The sequence below is a fragment of the Falco naumanni genome, chromosome 7, assembly GCF_017639655.2.
Source record: "Falco naumanni isolate bFalNau1 chromosome 7, bFalNau1.pat, whole genome shotgun sequence".
Taxonomy (NCBI): domain Eukaryota; kingdom Metazoa; phylum Chordata; class Aves; order Falconiformes; family Falconidae; genus Falco; species Falco naumanni.
Genome location: NC_054060.1, coordinates 48,941,373 through 48,964,993, shown reverse-complemented (window position 1 = coordinate 48,964,993; position 23,621 = coordinate 48,941,373). Strand labels below are relative to the sequence as shown.

General features: G+C 38.7%; 1 protein-coding gene across 7 annotated transcripts in view; it reads left to right on the top strand.

The window, feature by feature from the left end:
- The first annotated feature begins 4,587 nt into the window (after nucleotides 1-4,587).
- CD44 (CD44 molecule (Indian blood group)) overlaps nucleotides 4,588-23,621 on the top strand; it is a 59,143-nt gene continuing 40,109 nt past the window's right edge. For all 7 annotated transcript variants that reach the window (XM_040601467.1, XM_040601466.1, XM_040601465.1 and 4 more), the window contains exon 1: nucleotides 4,588-4,761. In XM_040601467.1, the coding sequence (XP_040457401.1) occupies nucleotides 4,698-4,761 (64 nt within the window). In that variant the 5' untranslated portion in view covers nucleotides 4,588-4,697. The remainder of the gene's footprint in view (nucleotides 4,762-23,621) is intronic.

Genomic DNA, 23,621 nt, shown 5'->3' with positions numbered 1-23,621 from the left:
CCCCCAGCTCTCTACACAGCTGCTTGTGGCTCAGTTAGTCACTGATGCATTCAGCATGCCTGTGCTGCATGCTTGGACAGCCGGTGGCAGCTGCTATGTACAGGTTTCCTGCCCCATCTCCAGCAGCAATGTAGTAACTAACTGGGTAGAGTGGTACAAAAGCTGTGAACGGGAACTGGTACTGTCATTGCCTGCCTGTGCTCTGCTGGGAGCCATGGAGGTCAGCCAGGGACCGAGTGATTTGGGATGGTGCTAGGAACAAGCAAGCTGATGGGGCCACATGGTCTGCCACAGGAGAAACCTTGCTGTAAAGAGTTTCTTATGGCCTAATTGAGCGATTCTGGCTGTCAAGATTTTTGCCTGTGTTGGATTAGTGAGTTGTTTAGGGATCTGGGGCAAACCAGTAAAACAGGCTGATGAATCCACGCAGTAGGTGCCAATCTGGGTTGCTGCCTTTCTCAGAAGTAAACAACTAGGAGCCATTGTTCATCTTCCTAACTCTCTGCAGGACACAGGCTGTAAATTACATCTAGGAACAAAAGGCTGATGGGAGTAGAACCGGGTGCCCAACTTCCCAAGGGAGTGCTTGCCCTCCAGCCAAAAGAGTAGCTTTTCTGGCTTAAACCAGCACAGGCTCTTATGCCTTCCCACCAGCACTCCATGCCCAAGTGTGCAGTACAGGATTTGCTACGCTGAAGCATTTACAACTGTTTCCATTACAAAAGCTGGTTTCAGGGTTGATCATGGAAATTAAATCCAGTCTGAAACGCAGAAAACAAGATTGCAGTCTAGGGACATAGGAGGAAATCTTATTAAAAATACCATATCTTATTGACATTACAGTTAAATGAGTATAAAATCCTCACTCCTCTCCCAAAACTGATTTACAGCCAGTCTCACAGACCAGCTGTAGTCTGTGCTGAATGTATGCTGCCATGACTAGAATTACTTAATGAGATTTGTACTTTTTATATTCACCAAGACTACGTTCTTCAGCTCCCCATAACAAACTTGAAATTTCCACTACAATACGTTCAGGAAAGGATGTTTTTAATATTTTATTTTTTTAAAAAAAAGTCTGCTGATAATAGTGGGAAAAGAAAAGGTTTTCAAATACAGAGCTTCCTTTTTTGTAGTTTCTGGTTTTTACAATAGACATGCCAACTATTTTGACAGAAAAAAAATTTCATTCTTCCCACCTTTCAGTTGTTCCCATTTGATCATGAAACCACTCTCCATTGGTGTCTCTCTTTTCATTGTAAGTTCAGGTACATTCACTTTCTGATCTGTCCACGTAAGTATACATTATGTACATTCACTTTCTGATCTGTCCACATAAGTATCCAAGTAAGTATACATTATAAGGAGAGGCTGCCCCCGCTGAATTCCGTGGAATTTTGGCCTTTGACTTCAGCTAGGCCAGAATTTTATCCTCTATAGGGATTCCCACAAAAATATCTCTATATCACTGTAAGCCATCCATGTTCCTTTTCTAGGGCTCTAAAACACATACTCCCTAATAGGATTTTTATCAAAATTAATTGGTGCTGGCTACAGTTCATGTATGTGATAAAATCATGCATGAGTTATTTTGGTGCTTCTGTACTATATTGCACCATCATAGATTCAGTATCTGCTATTTCAAAGGCTTCACAGGAAAACACTTTTTAACATGCTGGGGGTTTATTCTTTTTAGTTGTATTGTTTCATTCTCTTTTGAAAACTTAATTTAATTATTTGGTACCATTTATTATTTTACAAAATTTTAGTGCCAGTAATTTAACTGCTTGTTGCCAAAGGAGTAAGCAAATTCCAAAAGTTTAAACATTTAACTATGTGATTTGTGTTGTTAACATATAAATCATCAGAACATGGGAATGGGAAAAAAATGATAGGCTCAACTTAAAGTGATGGTCTGTGGCATTTCCTCAGCTGAAGATTTGATTTAGGATTTTTCTGTTCCTATATACAAATATTGTCTTAAGCTAAAGGAAAAGTTATGTATTTCTCACAAAGAAACTCCCAAAACAAACAAACAAACAAACAAAAACCACCAAACCCCCCCTTTTCCTAGAGCTGTACATCTCCTTTGACTAAATTTTCTGGGTAGCATCAGGCCCTGTACTCTAAATTTGGACTGCTGCTTACTTCAGGGCAACATATTTTAGGGGAGAAATTCCATTTTTGGGTGGGAAAGAAGGAAATACTTTTGTGTCAGCTTTTTTATTTGTTTGTTAATGGTAGTTCTTTGAAGTGTTCAGTGCATTGGAATGCAAGTGTGTGTCCTAGGCTGGCATGTAAGCAGGCAGATGGCATGTGAAATGGATAAACTTATATGTTATATACATCCAATTCATTAATTATTTCTGTGGCTTATCACATGAAATGACGTGCTGTGATGAATTATTTTTCTTGTACACAGCTGTCTCTTCCTTTTGCATTAGGTATTAGCACACTCATGAAATTGGTCTAAATATGCCTAATCTTAACCCAATTTTATAGAGTAACAAGCAAGACAGAATTTCCAGAGTGGAATACCATTCATCCCCACCAAACACACTAAGATGCATATCAAATAACATTCAGCATTGAGAAAGCAACCTGTCCATAATCTGATGTCAGAACGGCTAGAATTTGAAACTTCAGACCGTGAAGAGACTAGGAATTTCCAGCCCTGATAAAATAAGAGTTCTGCTTCTGTAACACTTGCTCACATCCCTGGAACAGACATTTTTCTCCACTTACCTGTGCCAAATAAAACTTACTTTCATTTTTTCATTCCATGTAATTGTGAATACAGGACATTAACAGAGAGGTATTTTATGTTTACCAAAAAATAAGACTCAAAGATACCTAAATTTTAATTAAATACACCGTTCTTCATTTTCATCTATAGGGGTGAATTGTAAACCTCATTTAGCAATTGAAGAAAAAGATAAGCTTAACAACCTTAAAACATGCATTAACTGTGCACCAGCTCTTTAAATCCCACTAGACTTCATTCATATAATTTGATGCCAAGCTATAAACATACAGGAATTCACAGAACTATTTCTTTTCCACTGCTATAAACAGTGAGGTATATAGGAGATTGTTTTTTCCTTGCTTATAAAGCCATTTGTTTCAAAAGAAAAAGTAGCGTATTCACTAAATAAAATGTGTTTTATCTGTAACTTCAAAGTTGCTAGCTTCTTAATAAAAAGATCCCCTGTGTTTTAAGGAAAGATTTTCACTTTAACTTTGTCCCATCAGATATTCTAGACCCGTAGGAAAAGCCTGTTAGAACCTGTTGCTAAAAATTTGGCTGATTGAGGAAAGGATAGCCAACCATGTGTAAGTCAAAAGTCAAAGAAAAGGCGAAGTCCTGAAAACCTCTTTGTGTAATGTTCTTGTGCCTGTAGCTGGAAAGACCTGTCTGTATTTTTCCATTGTTCATGTTAACAGAGATTAAAAATTAGTGAGAAAATTCTTTCAAGTGGGAGGGCTGGCAAAATGGTAATCTGATATAGAACTATTCATTTCAAATTTGCCGAGTGAAACTGAAATCTAGGCATTACTGGCTGTCAATCATTGCCACATGTGGGTTGTTAAAGGTGAGATGTACTGGCTTTGGTGATCCCTGACCCAACCCCTCATTCCACTGCACACAAACCACTGCTGCAATTCTGCAGCTCTGAAGAGAGGCCAGTGTATGAAGAAACCATGAGAAATCACTAAGGTACACAGCAGACATGGCTTTTGCTTATCTACAGAGGCTTTGAGGTTTTCACCAGGGATTTCATGTGGCATCTACAGTCACACAAAACCTGACACTGCAATGAACATAAGTCCCTCAGGAACTGAGACCTCATCTGAATGTCAAAGACTGTCGTATGTTCTTATCCTGTTTCTCTGCTTTGCAAATTTGGAATAGCAGGAATAATTCATCCTGTACCTCATACCATTGACACAATAAAATAGCAGCCTTAGTCCTCAGTATCACTGCTGGCACTGGCATCGGTTACCACTGTCGTTGGAGCAGCCTGTGCGGAGAAGCCCGGGGCAGAATGGGCTGTGGGAGACTGAGCTGCCTTGACTTACCTTCTGTGCATGGTTACCCTCCAGGGACAAACAGAAGCATTTTAGACAGGTCCATTGCAGAGCAGGCATTTCATTTGCTTTAAATAGAACTGCAAAAAGAGAAAATGATGAGATGGGACAAAATAAGCAAAATATTTAGGGGAAACCTGTGGGCAGTTGTAGGTGTGTTGCTGGGGTTCAGAAAATCCAGTGCTTTATGATGAGATTTTAAAATGCAGGAGGGGAGGCTTATAACAAACAGTGCCTTTCTGCGCTAACTCATGCAAGATTGTACAAATTTTCCTGCAAGTGCAGTAAGTATAACTTTTAACTGTACTTGTGTAAGAAGAGGAGGTTTAGTGCCTCTTTAAAACTCGAGTGTGGCTGCTTAGTCAGTACTAGCTCCCCCCTTCCCCCCTCCTTCTTCCACTGCTGGGTAACTTTTGTTGCAATATGGGTGTGACTTTTGATGGAGCTCCCCCTCCCAGTTATGTCATTACTTCAGTTCCTTTGAATCTGAATAAAAAGTGCAGCAAACTTCAGACTCATTGACTGCAGGCTTAACGAGCGTCAGGGCTTTCCTTCTTTCCGCAGCTTGCAAGGATCTCTGGATTTTGCAAAACAGTTCCAAGAAAACAATGGCCAGCTTCTTATGGGCAACTTTTGGATTATGTTTGCTGAAGCTTTGTCTAACAGAAACACGTAAGTTTTTTATGAATGAAAACACTTATGGTTGCTAATAGGTTTATGCTTCAGACACCAAGAACTCTTCTGCTAGAGAGCTAACAGCTTTCTTGCGTCTATATAAAGTTTTATTATTTGGAAGAGTTATCAGAGATGGTTTAGAACTGTAACTTCAGCTGTGCTGGTCTGTACAATCACGGAAAGCTGTGTATTGCTTGTAAAGGGCAATTCCAGATCTATAAAAAGTGAATTGCAGATCATTAAAGTTAAGTTTAAACTAAGAACAGAAGTACATGAGGGAATTTAGAATAGCTCTGGTAAAGCTTGGTTTGACAATGTGACTGGTGTTACAGACTTAGTTTTCTCTCCCAGCTCTATTTCAGACAGTAGAGAAAAGGGGGGGTGGGGGGGTGGGGGGGTGAGTGGAAACCCCCCACAACATACAACCACTGCATTCTTGAACTTACATGGGCAGAACTAACAGATAATACATACTGCATTTGGACATAGTCTGGCTGAATAGAAGCAAAACTGCAGTTATCTGTGGCTGAAATTTGGAGAGCTTTTATGCCAAGCATGCTTGTTTCTGACTTCTTAAGGTTTATTTGGGGCAGACTGGCAAGATTTTGGAACACAGAGGGTTAGAGTGGACTGCAAAATTCAGTTGTTTATCAATTAACTTTTTGTGTCTTTGTTATCTGCTTCAAATATTTGTATTTAAAAATGAAACATTAATACAGAGAAAAAAAATGAAATTTCTATGTCCAAAATGAGAATATGCTTTTGAAATTTCACATGGTGCAGGCTCAACCATGCTCGAGGGAAATGACCATGCTTTTCACAGACTCTCACTGTGACAACAACTGCCTTGAGGCATTTTGTGGCTAGGGATAACAATTATACTTCTACATTATTTTTCTACTCATTGGCTTCAAGAGACTAACAAAATACATTTTTCATGGCCATTGTCACCCAAGAGCTGTGTGTGTATGTATACTAAATACATATCTTATTTGTCTGAGCAATAGTGCATACTTCTGTAATGGCTGCAGCAGTGCTGGGCTGTGAATGGGTGTGTCGAAGTGAACAGTTCCCAGCGTATCTGTGGTAGCTGAGGCACCCTCATTGCTTTTTGTTCTAAAATTGTCTGTCCATTGTACCAAGATGCTCTTGCTAAAATCAGGTATAGGGATAAAGCCCTCATAGAAAGGGCAGAGGTACTGTAGGCAGATCAAGTACGTCTGACTTGGTCCAAGCCTGTATGCTGTATAAGTATTATAATTATTCAGTTACTGCCTGCTCAACTGATTTCTCCTTTTATGAGCTGCAGGAGCATCCTAAAGAAGCAGAGTCTGCACTGACTCTGAGAATAATACATTTTTACAGTGTGATGTAGCAGAAAACCCCCTCTTTGGCGTAGTTACAAAAAGTATGTCAAACTTCACGTATGCCCCACAGGGAAGTTTCTTTGGTGGCTTAGAGAGGTGTTAGGCTATAGCTACAATATATTTTAATTGGTATGTGGTACATTCCAGCATGACTTTGTAGTCAGTAATGACTTCAAAACAGCAGTTGATGGTGTGGTGTTTTGTTGGTTTTTTTTAAAACTAGTGACTTTACTGTGTATCACAGGGTAGTTGTCATCACAATTGGGAAAGACTTTGCTTGAAGACAAAATTCAGATCTACTCCTGAATAGGAATTTAAATTCTTTTAGTACAGAGTTTTGCGAAATTAGAAAGCACCTGCGATTACTGTTAATGTGGTTACTGAAGATGAGCTACTGAGAGCAGCTGAAAAACTTACTCATCCTGAGTTCTGTGCTGTTGTGCGTGTGCTGTCACTGACATGTGAGCAAGGTGCGTTCATGATATTGACGTGACTTTTGTTGTTTAAGAAGTCCAGATCAAGGCAGATATAGATGCTGTCATCTTGGTTAATGATGATTCTGGGAGATATTTTCCCCTGTGAGCATTACATATTTGTAAAAATATTTCTCTCAAAGTTTTCCTTGATTAATACAAAGTGAATCCTAGAATTTTGACACCCATACTGAAAGAAGCTGGAATAGAAGTAGTAGTAAAGATGAAATGAGAGAGGATGAGTCCACTAGTGAGAGGGAGGAGCTTAGCTATTAGCACTGGAGAGATTGCCAGAGTCCCGGTACAAGGTAAAGCTCTGAGACAGGGCTACTTACTGTAGCTATCAGTCAGTCACAAAGGAAGGACCTGCCTGCCTCTTGACTTATATATCCATTATGTGAATTTGTAAATAACACAGTTTGAAGAAGCTCTTTGTGCTAGTTTATTTTCATTTAGTCCTTGCAGTGTGTATCTTGGCTATTTTCCCAAAGCTGAAAAGTAATGAGACTTTGTTGAAGTTCACTTGAACTTCCATCATCATTTAACATGAAGGTTGCATACTTGCCCTGAAATACTCTCACACAGAGAGCCAACAAACCATGGCAGAGGATTGTCTTGCAGTCTTGGAAAAATGTTTGTTGATTCTTTAGTTAAAGGTGTTCACCGCAATGTAGAACCATTACCTTGAAAACAGGAAGTCAGAGAAAGGCTTAATGAGGAAAGAGCATTATACAATTGAGGAAGAACTTTTTAAACTAAATGTTTTAAAATCACTGGTAGCCGTAGCCAAGGTTAAACAAAATGTTCCCCCATACCTGGTGTGTCATTCTTTCCAGAACAGTTCCCATGACTTTTATTGGCCAGGATTTGAAGATGGTATTACTATTGAAGTTAGTCATCTAGCACCTAAACTTTCACGAGGTTCTACTGTAACAAGAACATCCCAGCAGGATGAGGTGTCCTGAGATACTGATAGACATGTATAAACAGCAGAGAGAATCATGAGCTCATTACTGCTAAAATATTTGTGGCAAATATGGGTTCACAAGAATTTCATTAAGGTGTTAAAAAATGCTTTCATTGAAGGACAATTGCCATTTCAAATGAAAGAACTTAAGGAAGAGAGCAAGATAATATAGTGAGTAAAACTGTAGATCTCAAAGGAAGTTTGATTGTATAGCAAAGAGCTTGGGGGATTGCAGGAAGCAACTAAAATTAGTTATATAGACATCATGAAGACTTGAGAAATTTAAGTTAGAGAAGAAACCTGAAATATATCCAGGCAAGAATCTAGTGTAAACCTCTGCAGACATATCCACTAATTTGTATGCCAACTGTCAGGAAAATGGGGAAAATAAATGAGGAATAAAAAAAGATAGATAGCAGCAGCAATCAAGTTAATGCATAATAGGACCGGAACCTATAGATATGTGAAAAGTTAAAAAAAGTAAAACCAGCATTGCTGACATGGCATAGGAAAAAGCTCTGGTGAGCTCTGTGGATATGGGTTCATTAAAAAGCAAAGAGCAAACATGGCAAGATGGCGATGTTCTTGCCAGAGAAGAGCTGGCATTCAGAGGGAGTGGCCAGACGGCATCAGTAATTAGGTTTGAAAATAGGTTGCAAGGTGCATTGTTTCCAAGGACAGATTAGATAAGGACAGACTAGATCAACATCTTTAAAGGACAGTTTGGGTGTTGGTGGTTATGCTACTGGGTAAGAGGATGGAGTAGAAGACCTCTGTTAGCTCTGTTTCTTCTTTGATAAAATAATAATTTTAGTTCTGAATGTAGTTGACTGGTAGTGGAATACATTATAGAGGAGCAATGAAAAAGTGATGTAGAGTTTCTCATATAAGGAGAGGATAAGTCAGTTCAAGAGCTTAGAAGTCTTTTGGAATTCCAGAGATACTGTAAGAATACTCCTCCATTGGCTTTTCTGGTCTTCTTGCCTCACATTTGTTCCCACAATAATAGATAAGTGTTTGAAAATATAGGCAAGATAGAAGACGATAACTCTTAACTTCATATGACATATATTCCATTATTTAGAAAAAACAAAAATTTAAAGAGAACTCTATGTGAGAGAGCAAGAGAAGGTATTCTGCCAAACTCTTCCCTAAAATTGCTTTTTCCAGGACCAAGGTTGAACGCATATAGTCACCTGTGAACTGTAACTTCACAGAGTGGATAATCATGAGATAAACATGACCCACCGCAGTAATCTTGCCTACTTTGAAAACAATACAACATTGTATTGGAACTATTCATGATGTTCAGAACACATGATATTTTAGCATCAGCTGGTGACTGAAAACACGCTTTATCAAATTCAATTTTTCAGCACTAAATTGAATTCTTAGACTAGAGCAGTTCAAACTTTCAACTGAAGGCCAGCAAAGTGAGAGGAGCAAAAAAGAAGTTGGGTTTGTCACCAACACATCTCTGAAACATACATCATGGTTGCTACCAAGTAAAACCCACATCCACAGTCTGTTTTGTTCTTTGCCTTTACTCCCCTCTTTGTGATATATCTGGTGGTTTGGACTGGTCTCCATGGGTTATCAACAACTGTAGGCGTGAAGCCTGTTTGGCGTAGCTGCTGGTCAGACTAGACCAGAAATTCATCAGCTGTTAACATATAGTTGTCTTTCACTCCCAGGGAGGTAATAATCATTTCAAAGCCATCAGACACTGTAATTATCAGTGACCATTATGGCTGCTGCTGCTAATACTGGTGGCACAGAGGATTGTGTCAGTCTGGAATGTTTATCAGTTTGCTCCCTTCCAAATCACAGGCTTCCCTACGGTGGCATCAGCAGTTATCTCAGTAGCAGCTGGCGGTGATTTTCCTCCCTTGCCGCGGCTGCTGGAGCTGACCCCACCCAAGGGACAACCGAGCAGCTCCTCATGTGAATGAGTTTGCAGGCAGTGAAATGGCAACTGAGAGAAAGAGGGGTTTTCTCTGGAGAATCAGTCAGACTGAAAGTTTAGCTAATTGTGATTTAAAATTCAAACCTTTGTGACTGTTTCCTGCCTAACAAAACCTGCAGTCATTTTTGGAGTCTGTGCCTACAATTAAGAACATAATTGAACTCTCTTTTGTATGCACTAACTTTGGGACTTTCCAGTTCCTCTACATGACAACATTGGCTGTGCTAGATAATGCAGCAATCTTATTTCAGTACGATAACTTTGAACCTTCACATTAGAAAGGAGCTGAAGAATAAACTATGATTTTAGCAATTAGTAACATGGAAGCTCAAGCAAACATGACAAATCAAAGTAAAAATCACAGAGAAGACCTGAATCTTACATCTGCAGTTTGAAAAAATACATTGCTTCATTTTTTTCTTTCCTTCTCTTGATGACTGAGCTCGGTGCAGTAGCTGGAAGCATTAAGACTGTGTTGTATCTTTGCAAAAAAAAAAAAAAAAAAAAAAAAAAAAAAAGAAAAAAAAAAAAAAAAGAAAAGAAAAAAAATCAGACACGCAGCAGCTGTGGTAAAACTTCCGTCTCTGTTTCTGTTAACGAAACTGTTCCAAAAGCAATGTGAGATGGTTATAAAAGAGGTTGCCAGGGTACAGGCTGACAGCTGCCTAGGAAAATGGCATTAGCCAGCAATCATCAACTACACAGTTAATGTCTGATTTATTAAATACCTGCTTTCGTAAATAAGAAGCTACCCTTGACAGCATGTAAAATAGTAAAAAAAATCTGATGTGACATAGCTTTTGTGGATTATATATGTCTCATGGTGGCAGCATGTTAGCAAAACAGGTTCTCAGAAGTATATTTCCCTAGGGGGCTTTTTTATTGTTATTTTTGTTAATAGATAGGTGTCTGTAAAGAAGCAGGGTGTGGTATGTGTGGGTAGATGTAATGAAGAGTTTCTTGCAGCATTCCCATACAGAAGTGAAAGGTTAACTGGAGCTCAGCATATGGGTTTTGGTCACACAGGAGCCTCTGGGCAGATGTGAGAGACCTCTGTCCAGGCAGAAAGCAAGCTGGTATCCAAATTGGGGTCTAGAAGTCAAGCACCAGCCTTGAATTGGCAGCTTCTCTGAGAGAACGTGTCTTGCCACGAGGAGCACTTATCAGCAAGGGCTTGGTATCACGCTTGCCGGAGCAGCATGAGCGCCAGTGTTCTCAGAGAGTAGGCAGAGCCCACATGCCCACTCAATACAGACTAAGCAAGCTGGCCGCTGCTCCTTCCACAGCATGTAAATGCAGTAGTTCAACAGCACCATGCAGGTGTTTGTGATGGCAGTGGTTAGTCCTTTACCTACTCTTTACCATCAGCCATGCACATCTTATCTACAAGGTGGAGTATCCCTACTGCAGAATGAGACTAAGGCAGTAAAAAGTACATCGCTGCTAGGGGCAGCCAGGCTTTCCCAACTCCATTACGGTGCTCTAGCTGAAGCTTCTGCACCAGGAATATGGAATAGTTAGCTGGGCAGGTTCAAGGGAAAGTAGTATTTGCCAGTTATAAAGAAACATGATTCATTAATAATGAAGACGCTGAGGGTGAAGCCTGAACTCACCTTAGTGTTTCACTTTTACTCACTTCCCTGTTATTCCTCCTCCTGCTTGATTAGGTGTCCTCCATTAATTTGCATGTCCTTTCCCTTTTCTGTCATTCACTCTGGCATGCAAGTGTAGAAAAAAAGCCTTTTTTACTAATGAGTCTTCATAGTTATAAATGCAGGTTTTTGTTCTCTGTTTCTCTATATTTCTTACGCATAAATTCAACATATAGGAACATCTACAACATGGAAGTGAAATAATATGTGTTCTCTTCAAATCAATTTCTCCAGTAGCAGTGCTATAAAAATCAGTTAAATCTTATCTTTGTTGCTCTGACAGTTTATCCTGTTTACTTTTGTGTATGTTATCTGTACACACACTGAAGGCTGGCAGCTATTTTCAGTTTAGTGGCACTTGGTTCCTGTTAGACGAGTATAGTTTTCTTAAAACTAAGTATAGTTTTCTTAAAAAGTTCTTATTCAAGATTTATCTTTTTATGATTAGGGGTGTTGGAAGCTGTTTGGTAAATGAGAACTGACTTAAGTCTTTTGTCCTACTGTCAAACTTAACACTTCTTTTGGCTCAAGATCTTTAAAAGTTATTTAATAATTAACTGAAGAAATATGTCTTAAATTTAGTCAAGTTTCTCTCCTGTTTGAAGCAATACTTTTTGGTGAGAACTATCAGCTATCTCCTTGAGAACTTGTAGGTATTTGTACATAAAGGCTTGATACTCTGGGAAAGATGAGTGCCAGTAGGCATGAAATGACCCAGCAAGTCAGAGATGGCAAGAATAGACCCACTGTCTCTAACCCGAAGGTGGGCCACCTGCTCACAATGCCAGAAAACCATGTGGCCAGAATGTTACAAGTCCAGAGGAGTTTGAGTGCCACTGTGCAGCGAGTATGTGCATCCGGGTGGTACCCAGATATATCTTTTAAATGTCCACCTCTTCTTTTAAACAACTTTTTCTGTTTCTCACACCTTTTTACTGTTGTCCCCACTAATCCATCTCTGTCTCTCTGGGACATCTGGCTGAAGCAGTCTAATAAATCTGATAGACTCATGTAAGCATGATAGAAGGTTATATCCGTTTGATCCGTTTGAAAATTCTGTTCAGCAGCTTAGTCATTCTCAGGCAAAAGGAAACATAGAGACCAAGTTCTTCTTACAAGAGATAGGCCTTAGAGAAAGGCTCAAATGACAAGAAAATTCTCTCATTCATGTATTTTACGATTTTCTTTTGGTTTTGTCCTTCTGTGCTGTCAAGTCTCACTTACTGTCATTGTGTTCAACATAAGGCTAATAGGGCAGGAACATCCTGTGACTTCAGATCAGTAGTAACAAAATGCTACTCTTACATTGCACTGGCTAGAGTTCCTTTCTTTTCTGGGAGGAGCAAAAACTCTTGTAGCACAGGAAATAAAAATACTTTTATTGAAATCTCATATTGAGCTCTAAACTCTTAAACTCCTCTTTTCTAGAATGTAACAAAGTAATTTTATAGCCTACAGATAATAGACGTTTGGTGGTTCCAGTTCATCACTGAATGGGCACAGCTACGATTTTAGGCAGGCAGCTATCATCCACAGTTCTTGTATTAAGAACGGTAACAGGCAGAAGTTGCAAGCATGTGAGACACCTTCCCATGGTGACTGCTTAGAGGGAAGTTTCTTTCCTGCTTTTGTGGCTTGCCTCAGAAAACCCTGGATCTGTTTGCTCACTGTTGTGGTGTAAAATGTTGCAGAGCTCTTCTCAGAGTGTGTATGATGAAAGACTTTTTTGTCTCCTGACATTTCCATTAGATCAGTCCTATTCATTCATTTTCTCGTGGCTGTATTTCCTGGCTGCTTGTTGGGCGGGAAAAGATCATAGTAGTTTTATTCTATTTTCTCACCATGTCCTTGACCTGCCAAGTCTCACACATTATCTGGTAGTGATATAGTTCATGTTCACACTGGACAGAGCACAACATTAACTGGCTTTTAAAACATGAAGCAGAGGCAATCTTAGAGCATCGTGGAAGGGTAAAGACCACTACAGTTACTCAGTTTTTTTCAGAGCATGTCTAGGCATAAGTGCTAGGCAGCATTTTCTTTCTCTGTGGGTTCATGTGGATTAGACAAAAGAGAAAACCCTAATTTATTAAGACAAATGACTGAATCCAAATTTGTTTTCTGTTAATACTTTGCTAAGAGTATATTTTTATCCAAGTAGTGTGTGTAACAAGTGGTTTCTATTTCTTTCTGGAGTTGGAACATTTTTTTCTTCTTCTTTTGTATTTTCTAACAGCTTCACTATTTATATAAAGCCAGTGGGGGCCAGCCCTATTGTATATTAGTATACATAGTATATTACATACAGAACAATGCAAGACCGTAAAATGTTGCAATAGTGCCCTTAAAGATCGGTGGAATTTCTACCCAACATTTTCCACTTGCAAATGAATTAACTCCTTAATTCATTTCCTTTGACAAGCAAAGGAGGAAAAGTTCAAAAACTCTCTCTACCTGACTAGGTTACCATTCAAAATAAAATACAGGCAATGTTATTTGGTTCAACTGCTTCTATGTTGTCACAATCCCATTTAAAAAACAAAGTAGCATAGCTACAGCATTGAAAGTCATTTATCCAGCAAGGGTTATATCCACTAATAATCGACAAGAGTGTTTGTTGATAACATCTACTTGATGATACACATCTACATCTTCAAAGCTCAAGGTGCTCATTAGTAACAAGATGCAGTGCTTTCTCCCCAATATATCCTACAGCATCTTAAACATTTGAACATTTCAACATCGACATATGTCTGAGATGTATTCCTTCCACTTGTCATCGGCTGGATTCTTCCAAGTACTGTAGAAGAAGAGCTTGAGTTCTTGAAAAAGATTTAACGTCTTATGCTTTCTCAAACTATCACTTCAGAAACAGGTTGTCTCTCTAATGAAATTTTGTCCTGTATAATATTTCTTTTTCTTGTGTTACGTGGAGTTGACATAAATATTACATTTTGTCTAGAGGGGTTTACTATCTTATCTGGTGTGTGTTTCATCAACACATTCAGCACATTTGGGATCAGGCTGAATGTGTTTAAACTATTGTAGAACCTAAAATTTCAGCTCTGGATATACTGTTATTTAACAGAGTAAAGATCATCCAAGAGAGTAAGAAAGAAGTGATCTGACAAACACACTGACTGAAGATAACAACAACTTGGGGTTTTTGTAGCTCTTTGGAAGTCAGTGACTTTATCCCCACCTCAAAATAAGTCACCCCAGCAATGTAGCTGTAAATAGCACATTTTTCTCCTAAGTCCCAGCCACTGTGCCATCAGCAAGATTAGTGCCTCTTTCACTTGAATTTCAGAAAGCAGCTAATTCAGAAATTCAGAAAGGGATATTTCAGCTGAAGCAAGCATTAATATTATTAGTAAGAAAAAAGCCCTTGTACAAACATTCTTCTGCTGGTACAGAAGTGAACATAAGTACAGAGGACCAGAGCATTCTCTGGGAAGCTTTTATCTTAGAAACAGGAAACTCTTCAGTTACTAACTGGTAATCCAACATAGAGCCTGGCTATAAATCCTTCCTTCAGCTGGACTATCCACATCAGAAAATACTGTTTATGAGTAAGAGCTAAGTATTTTCCTAATTTTTGAAGCATCCTTACAAACCATTGTTTGCAGACCTGCACTGAATTTAGTAGCGGAATCAGTCAAATACTTATCTGACTTTATTGCTCATACCCATAGTGCTCAGGCCATGTCACTTTATCAACACCAGTCAGAATTATATTACTGTGGACTCACAGCAATTGCAAGGGAACAGTCTGCAAAATTTTAGCACCTTTTTCCCACCCTCGACATGATACAAATATATCTACAATAATGGTCATAGCAACATGTTCAAGTCCTAATATAAGTCGGCCTTTTGCTTTTTAGCTTACTGGTTTGGTATCCTGAATTGGCTGCTGTATTGGGAGATATCCTGATATCTCCCATCCTTCCAGAGCAAATAGTTTTAAGAGTCAGCTGAATTAGCAGTGTTTCAGGAATTGATATAGTAAGGTGTGTCTAAGACGTGCTTTCAAACTGTTCAAGAAAGACAAATGGAATCTATATGCAACGACTGGTAGCAGATCATCTGGAAAAGTGGTTCCATGCTGCGTCAGCTACTTCTGCTGTTCCTAAGAGAGATCTCTGATTTGTTTAAAGAACTTTCCACTTTTATTTCTTGCAAGTATGTGATGAGACCTTCTTACTTCTAATTCCAGAATGCTATACTGACTTGCTTTCCTTTCCAGCTCTGATACCAGCTTACTGGTCTCAAGCTATCTTTCCTGTATATAGCTCACTGTTAATATTCATTGTCATGTGGTAGTAATGGGTCACACAAGATCAGTTTCTTTGTCTTAGTTTACCTGACAACTCAATGAATTTTATGTAGTATCTGAATTCACAGAATATTGAGGCCACACTGCCAATGCCTCTTTCCCATTCTTCCCACATGCAAATGCATCTTCCCTGCCTCTTATGGATTGTTAAGTTTAAATAATTTTTTTTTTAAAAAAAAGGAAAACTATATTAAACTCAAGGCATATCATTATTCTCACCACATTTCTGATAGCAACAGCATTGTGTTCATACTAATGTTAACTATGATCTCCAGTTATTAAACATACCTTTTTACTAAACCAGCTATAAAAGGTTCAAAACTAAGACTGTAAGAATTATTAAAGAAACCTAACTGAACATCTAACTTGAGATACTAATAACTTGCATACATCTTAGAAAAGTTTCTTGCTAGTCATTACTTTCAGTATAAATCTCAAGATTCTTAAAACTGTAGTATATGGATGGATGGAGTAACACAGAGTCCAGAAAATGGAAATATTTTCCCACCAAAAATTCAAGTGGGAGCTGCCTGCTGGCCCAGGCATTCTGGTTACTGGCTATGGGATCCTTGCCCTTATGACTATCAGCAAAAAAACAAAGGGAGTAGTGGATGTGACAGTGTTCTCTTCCATCGTCAGAAGCTTGCACTGATTTAAGGTGGGGTAAGACCTTTCCCATTGATTTCTATAGATTCTAAATGAGATTTGCTTAAGTAGATTGTGTTAAGCATTACACATTTTTTACAAAGTGGTAATTTCCAAAGGTAGGTTTTGTTTGAACCATACTTACTTCAGATCCCAAGCCAAGTCTTTCTGCCAATGAAAATACTGTTTGGATATTTTTTTTCTCTGTCTGTCCTAATATTTCCAGAGCAAAATTTCAAGGTCTTCAGGAAGTAAAAATGAAGTGTATTTCACAAGTTTTACTTTTTTCAGTAGGGTGCAGTATGCCTCCAATGCTCCTGAAAGCACCATGGTTGCCATCCCTCCATTGAAAATGTACTTATGACTGGGTACTTCTTGAGTTTTTATGGAGAGGAACACATTGAGATCAACCCATTCTCCATCTCTGAAACTGCAGTAGCTTGTACATACAGCTGGATAAGCAACTTTCATTTTCATTACTGCCTGTGAATTAAGTTCTTCAGACTTATTCCATGATCTCTTCTTCAGAGAATGCTTTCTTCCAAGACTGTTTCTTTACTTTTTCTTTTGTACCCAGTGTTTCTGACCTCTTTGAAACACACCATTTGTAAGGTCTTGTGGGTAACAAGGACCAGACAGCACTGCTAGCAGAGGTTACTCAAAATCCCATTGTGGAAAGAAAATGGTATTTCAGTGTAACATCACAAAGCAAGTCAGCTTTTGCTAACCATTGATTCTAACAAGTAAATTTCTTCAGGTTTTGGTTTTGATTTGATTATCATTCATCCAGTGATTTGTTAAGACTTAGAACTTTTCCATACTCTTGAGACCTCCAGAATGCAGATGATATTATGCTTTATTCTGCTTTATTGTGAAAATCACAAATATTCAAAAGTAGTGTATTATCCATCTTTAAAACTGCAAAATTACATGCAAAGGTTACAGTTACTTTCTTAATGTGAGAAATCTGGATTTAGTATGAATCATTAAATCATGCATTACATTGGAGGTTTCACTTCCCCAGTTTCATTTCTAGCAGGCCAAATTCAACAGATTATCAGACAGTATTTTAATCAATATGCAATTACCAACTATGATCCCTGGTTTAAGTCTTTAATGTTGTACTACTTTGTACTCTTTGTAAGGTATCTTCTTGTGAATCTACACAAGAAACTTCTACAAAAGGTTGGGTTTCATCTTAATTTTCCAAGACATTTGAAAAAAGCGTAGAGGGAAAAGAAACTGGGAATGAGTTCATGTGCATTGTGGGGATGTTGAGTTTGGAATAACTACTGATATGTCTCCTATTTGGGCAGTTCTCTTCTGCCATTGTTTGTTACTAGGAAGTTGGCATGGGTCTCTTGTCTTTTGACATGTCTTATATTGTGAGGCATATGCTAAGCAGCTGCCTTCTTTTTAGTGTGACTGCCAGGCTAATGTTACCTTCATTTTAACTCGCTGGCTTTCAGAGCCTTTAAAAAGATTCTTGGGGTTCCTTTCTCTGTTGTTTTCTTGCAAAGTGGACTTGTTAAAATCAATAGAAGTTCTACTTCTTATTCAGCATCTTCTTTTCTCTTTTTCAGTTTTGGTCATTGTTTGCTTTTCCACAATGAACTTACTGCACAAATGAGTTTAAAATTTGAGAATCCTTATTAGTGGTTTTCCTGATAACTCAGAGGAGCAGAGGAAATATAAAAACCCGTAGTTTTAGAACTTTAGAAGTTTAGAAATTGTTTATAAAAAAAATAATGCAATATCATGTGAAAAATAGTTTCAAATCACAGCTGGTATTATTATTGAGTAACAGCGCAAATCATTAAAATTCAAAATCTGTCATTCAATTGGACTTGTTAACCGTAGGTCTGATTTTTCAGTAATTTCTTATCTAAATAACCACAGACCTTAAAACAGACTTCCTGTGACTTGTCAAATCTTAGATGGAGGCTGAATGTAAAAGCTGTAAGAACACCATAAAATAACAATGTAATGGTTCTTTGCTCTTACAGCATTCTTTATCAGTAAATCTAGAATTGCTTTATTAAGGAGGTTAGTTGCAAACTGAGGCAAAGAGAAATGAATTGACTTATCCAGGTTATATCAGTGGGTAAATGACAGAGCAGGGAATAGGCATAAGGCCCTTCGATCTCCAGGCTGGAGATACGTCTGCTGAGAAACACTGTCTCACCTGCTTTTATCCCAAATGACTAAATGGTTTGATTTCAGTCAAACAATGAAAGTCAGACTCCAACTATTATTCACCAGCTTTGTTTCATGTATGTTTCTTCACCTGGACTGCATGGAACTGATCCCAACTGATTTGCTTCACAGTCCCTGTTACTCAGCCTTTGGGGTTAGACTACTCATTGTACAGCCTGAAGCTCTCCTAGTATTGACAATGATGATTATGTTTTCATCATCTCGAGTAGGGCATATCTGATAACTGTCTAATTCCAGGACTATGATTTCACTGCCTGCAATTTTTCCACTGAGGTGCTGCACAGCTGTACCATGTTCTAGTGGAGTCTGAAAACTTTCAACTCACTATGGTGTGAAACTACTACAAAAAGAATAATATTAATGTCAACAGCAAGGACATTTATCGTAAGTGATGACTGTATAGGCTCACTCAGGATGTTTACCAGAGCAACAGTTGCCAAGCAGATAAAGTATGTTTGGAAGATGCATTAGCAGACTTTTTTCTTCCCTCAGCAGCTGCTGAGGAATGAAACATATTTCTTGTACTTACTTGCATTGTGACTCTGTGAATGCTTGATTCATGAATAGTGCCACCCCCACTCCCACTTTTCTAAATCAGTAGCCAGGAAAGCTATCAGATTGAGACACTGAAGACTTTTGCCCATCTGTAAACGGAACAGAGGCAATGACTTTGGTGGCCAGCGGGCAGATTCGTTAAGAACAGTTTAGAAGGAAGTCGACCGCCTGAGCGGGGTCCCACATCCTGTTTCCAGTGTGTACTTGCTGAAGTAACACAGCAATGTAAGGAGTACTTGTTAACATCTGGTGGAGAAAGGAGATCCTCCTGCCGCAGTGTATCTCTCTCTGGCCACTGTGCTTATCCCTAGCCACATCTCTCCTTTTCATTTCACAGATCCACCTGAGCCCACTTGGATCACAGGGTTAACATGGCTACGTCATGACTTTTTATGCAGTTAACAGCATACAGGAGAGTGAAGAAGCTACTATCTTATTTGCCTTTTCAGCCCAAATTACTAGGTACCCAAATATAACTGGGTAGTAGGAATAGCTTTGGCAACACTTCAAAGAAAGGTCTGATTTTATACCTTTGAATCTGTAGAGAGGCATCTTCACTTTCTTGTCACCACACCCAACTACTAAGAATATGTTGCCTCTATTTATAGCAGGCACTCCTTACAACATGCAGGTAAATTCCTTTTGAAGTGTTTTCCTGGACTTTTCTGTCTTTAAAAAGCCAGGTGTGCAGATTCCCTGCCCACCCACCCCCACCCCGAGTATCAGCAATATATTAGGGATATAATTATGGGTTGTTTTCTCTCCCATGCAAATTTTCAAGACTTACAACACTTTCCTATGCCAAACAGACACGAATATACAAGATTTTAAAAACCTCTACGGGGAAATTTTGGCCTGCGTTCCTTAAAGCATCTACTTGTATTGCAACCATGTAAAGGTTCAAACTTAACTTTCTTAAATTGTTTTATTCTGTTTTGTGCAAACTAATTAATTAAGTTTCAAAATGAAAGGCAATTTCAAACTGAGAAACAAACCCCTTGTTTTGCTTTATTTAAGTATCCACAAGGGATGCTTCAAGAATTGAAAACATGGTTTACTGCCACTAAATCTGGAAATGTATTTCCTATAAATCATTTTAAGTTTCACAACCTGTGAATACCCCTGAGAAGGTATTTCATATGACAACTTCCAAGAACCTGTAAAGACTTACTTTCATTGTCACTATTTGGAAAAGCCTTGCTTATGGTGTAGGCAGCTTATTTCCAGGTTTTTTACTCTACTTTCTGTAGAGAATGGTGGCTGGCAGAGCAAGAATATCATAACTGGGAGAACAGAAAAACATCACCCAGCCACGCTAAATGGCTGTGCTTGTTGCTTGATCCTTGGTGGTTTTGTGTTGTGACGGTAAAGGACTGCAGCCTCATAGACACATGCTTGCTTGACTCACATGGATTCTGCAGAATCTGACTTCTAAATTTGATCAGTGTGTAGTCATCCCAGTTTAGCCTCTGATTTTCCCAGCACAATTTTCCTTTCCCCATCAAGCCCTGAGGGATTCAGGTATAGGTGTGTTTTAATGATGTCGACACGTGTCTATTGGTGACTGCAGCTGGGATTAATGAATCATTTTACATAACCTAACAAACAGCTATCCAGTGATTTTCATCACTACTGACCTGGGCTTCAGTCCAATTTCTGACATAAAGGTGGAAGCCTCTGTATCCAATTACTGTTGTCTGGGCTGCGAATTGCCTTAGTGAATGGTTTTACTAATAGCCTCTGAAGAAATGATGGAATACTCAGTAAATAATAATACCATCCAGGCCCATGTGTATTGTAGTGTATTATTAGCTAATCACTGGATGATATCTTTGTACATTCAATTCTCCCGGATGTCAAAATGGTGGTAATCGAGATCTCTTAGTTGACAAAATGTCTTGGATCTTGAAATGTTTCATGAATCCATCCCATACAAAGTTTTGTATTCAGAGGGCAATTTGTCTGGTCAGGAGTAAAATAGACATTCTTACTTAGCCATGAAGTTGTTTTCCTGAGAAACATTTTAAAAAAAAAAAAAAAAAAAAAAAGATCAGCTGGAGATAGGTCTGAACTGAGAGCCAAGATCTGAACTGTCCAGACCTCAGATCTTAGGACTCATATGACCCAGTTTCTAGGTTTGTCTGGAGAGGAACCATAGTTACTAGGAGTCTCTTTTAAACAGATGTTAATCGGTTTCAAAGATGCCACTTTTCTCTGCTTCATTACTAGCATGCATTAAAGCAGGTGCTAATACTAAAAATGTAGACATCAGTGCTAAGCTAACAGTTGTTCCCGTTCAGAAGTGTCACTACAAGATTAAATAATCTGAGATTATTACCCAAGTATATCTCCCTAGAGCTTGAAATCTATTTAATAAATTTAGAACACATTCTTACAATAAATATAAGAACTATATTCTGTTAAAGCAAACAGAGAAGAAAACTATCTGCACTGTCAAACCCCTAGTTCTGTTGCTGTTTCCAGCTCAAATTTATCACATCCTGGTGACCTATCAATCATCTCAAACCACAAACAGAAAAGGAAAATCCCCTTGAGAACAGTACATGAACATTTCCTGGTTGCCATGCAATGCAGACTGTGGTTTTACCAAGAAGTCTGTTAACAACCTTGTGTCTTAAGTATTCTTCTACTTGTTTTTGTTTAAGAGGGGAAGGTTGTTTGCAAATCTTCCACTTCATTTGTTTTGATGTCTCTTTGCAGTTGTTAAAATAACTTTTTTTTGTTTTTTATAATATAAGGCAGTATCCACCTCGAGAGTGAAACCTCCAGGTATTGTCTTGAAAACAATGAAAAGCAGGGAGCAGTGCATGAAACATCCATGCAGTGGATCAAAAATCTTTATGAAAAATCGACTCCAATGGGAAAAGTTAGCATGAGTCAGTGTTACTCATTGTACGTAAGGGTTGCAGAATCAGGGTGGAAATGGGGATTGCAACCGTCTTCTTACTGTGACAGCTTCTAACAAGCTTCTAGTATTAAAATCAGGGTGTAACTCATACTTCCATGAAAGGACAATGCTCTTTAGTCTGTCTCATCCAATTCTGTTACACCAGTGGGCTCTAGCTAGAAAGTTGTCTGTGGAACTGCAGTTAGTGATTTTGGCTGAAAAGGATTAATTGACCCTGGTTTAGATATGTGAATGGCAATAGCAGAGAAGGGCTTGCATGCAGCTGCTTGAAACAGCACCAGAAATCCCAGGTAAGACAGAAAGAAATGGCCTCTGTGAAAGTTAATGTTCTCCAGGCTCATAAAACTCAGTGCAGGCTTAGGGGCATTCCATGGCTTTGGGTTGAGTCACCCAAGTCTCATGGTCTGGACGAGATTAATGATGATGACAATGCAGACATACTTTCTGCCTTTTTAAAGAGCTATTATGAAACAATTTTGTCTTTCAGCTGTAGCAAGTCATGTGGATATCAGGAAAAGATCATGGCCTGTCAGCTCCCAAAGCCCGCCAGCTATAAGTGGGGGCAGAAGGGAAGGTTTGGGTACTGTTTGTGATTCCACTGTGAGTCCACTCTGAATCAGCTCCTTTGAAACTTCAAAAAGGTTGAAGGGTTAAGTAACAGTTTGGCACACAGTATGATTTTTGCATTGCCTTGTCTCTTGAAACAAAGAAAAAAAGCCATCTTTTGCATAACTGTGTTAAAGCCAGCTAAGTAACATCAACATAAAATAAATGTATTTGACCTTCCTGCGCTATGGGAAAAGGTGGAATATGTGTTCAGATTTGGATTTAGCAATCATGTTTCTTTCTTAACTCAAAATTAATCTATAAGCCTCAGCATGGAAAAAATAATTTAAGGTGTTAATTCAGTTTAGACCCTGTCTTTTATTTTCTGTAAGTTTTGTATTGATACAACTAGAAATATTTTCATCAATTCAATTAATAGTCCCCATTGTCTGGATGTTAAAATATGAGATGACAAAGTAAAAAATCTGGGTTGCCAGGTCCAGGCAGTCCATTCTACATCTGTATGTTGCTGGTTTTAAAACATGGTATTTGCTGTCTTCACAGAGGAGATGCTGGGTTCATGCAATTTACTTAGACTATACAATTTCATGTGAGTTTTAGGTACTGCTGTAGTCCTTTTTCCACACTCTCTGCTTCATGACCAGAGTATCTGTACTACAGCGATGTTATAAACATTTTTAATAGTAGGTGTAGAAGATATCATTAAGATAAAAACAAACCATGCTGTCTCAACATTACTTTAGGGCAAAGTGCCAACTAATTGGATGGCCTCAAAACTAGTTTTGGGAACTGAATTGCCACATTTTTGCCCAGAGTTTCCTGGACATTCATGTGATCTCCCACACTGCACGAGCGAGGCTTCTTGGGAGCTTTGACCCTTCTGTGTGCGTGTGCAGTGCAGTTGGTCAGCACATGTGCTGTAAGCCTGGTACTTCCCACAAGTGTCCTGCTGTACAGTACATAATGCTGTAGAGACAGGCTGAGCATTTCCATGGAAAACGTACATGCATTGTAAATGTAGCCCACAAGTAGTTCCATTAAGCCTATTTGTCTAAATAAGCCTATTTATTTTCAAGAGTTGGAGTTTAAGGGATTTGCTGCCTAGTAAGTGGGATTTTAACTACAGCTGGATCTCTGAGTGGTAGTGGAGCATATATTGTAGTGTTTTAAAGTGATGAATGGG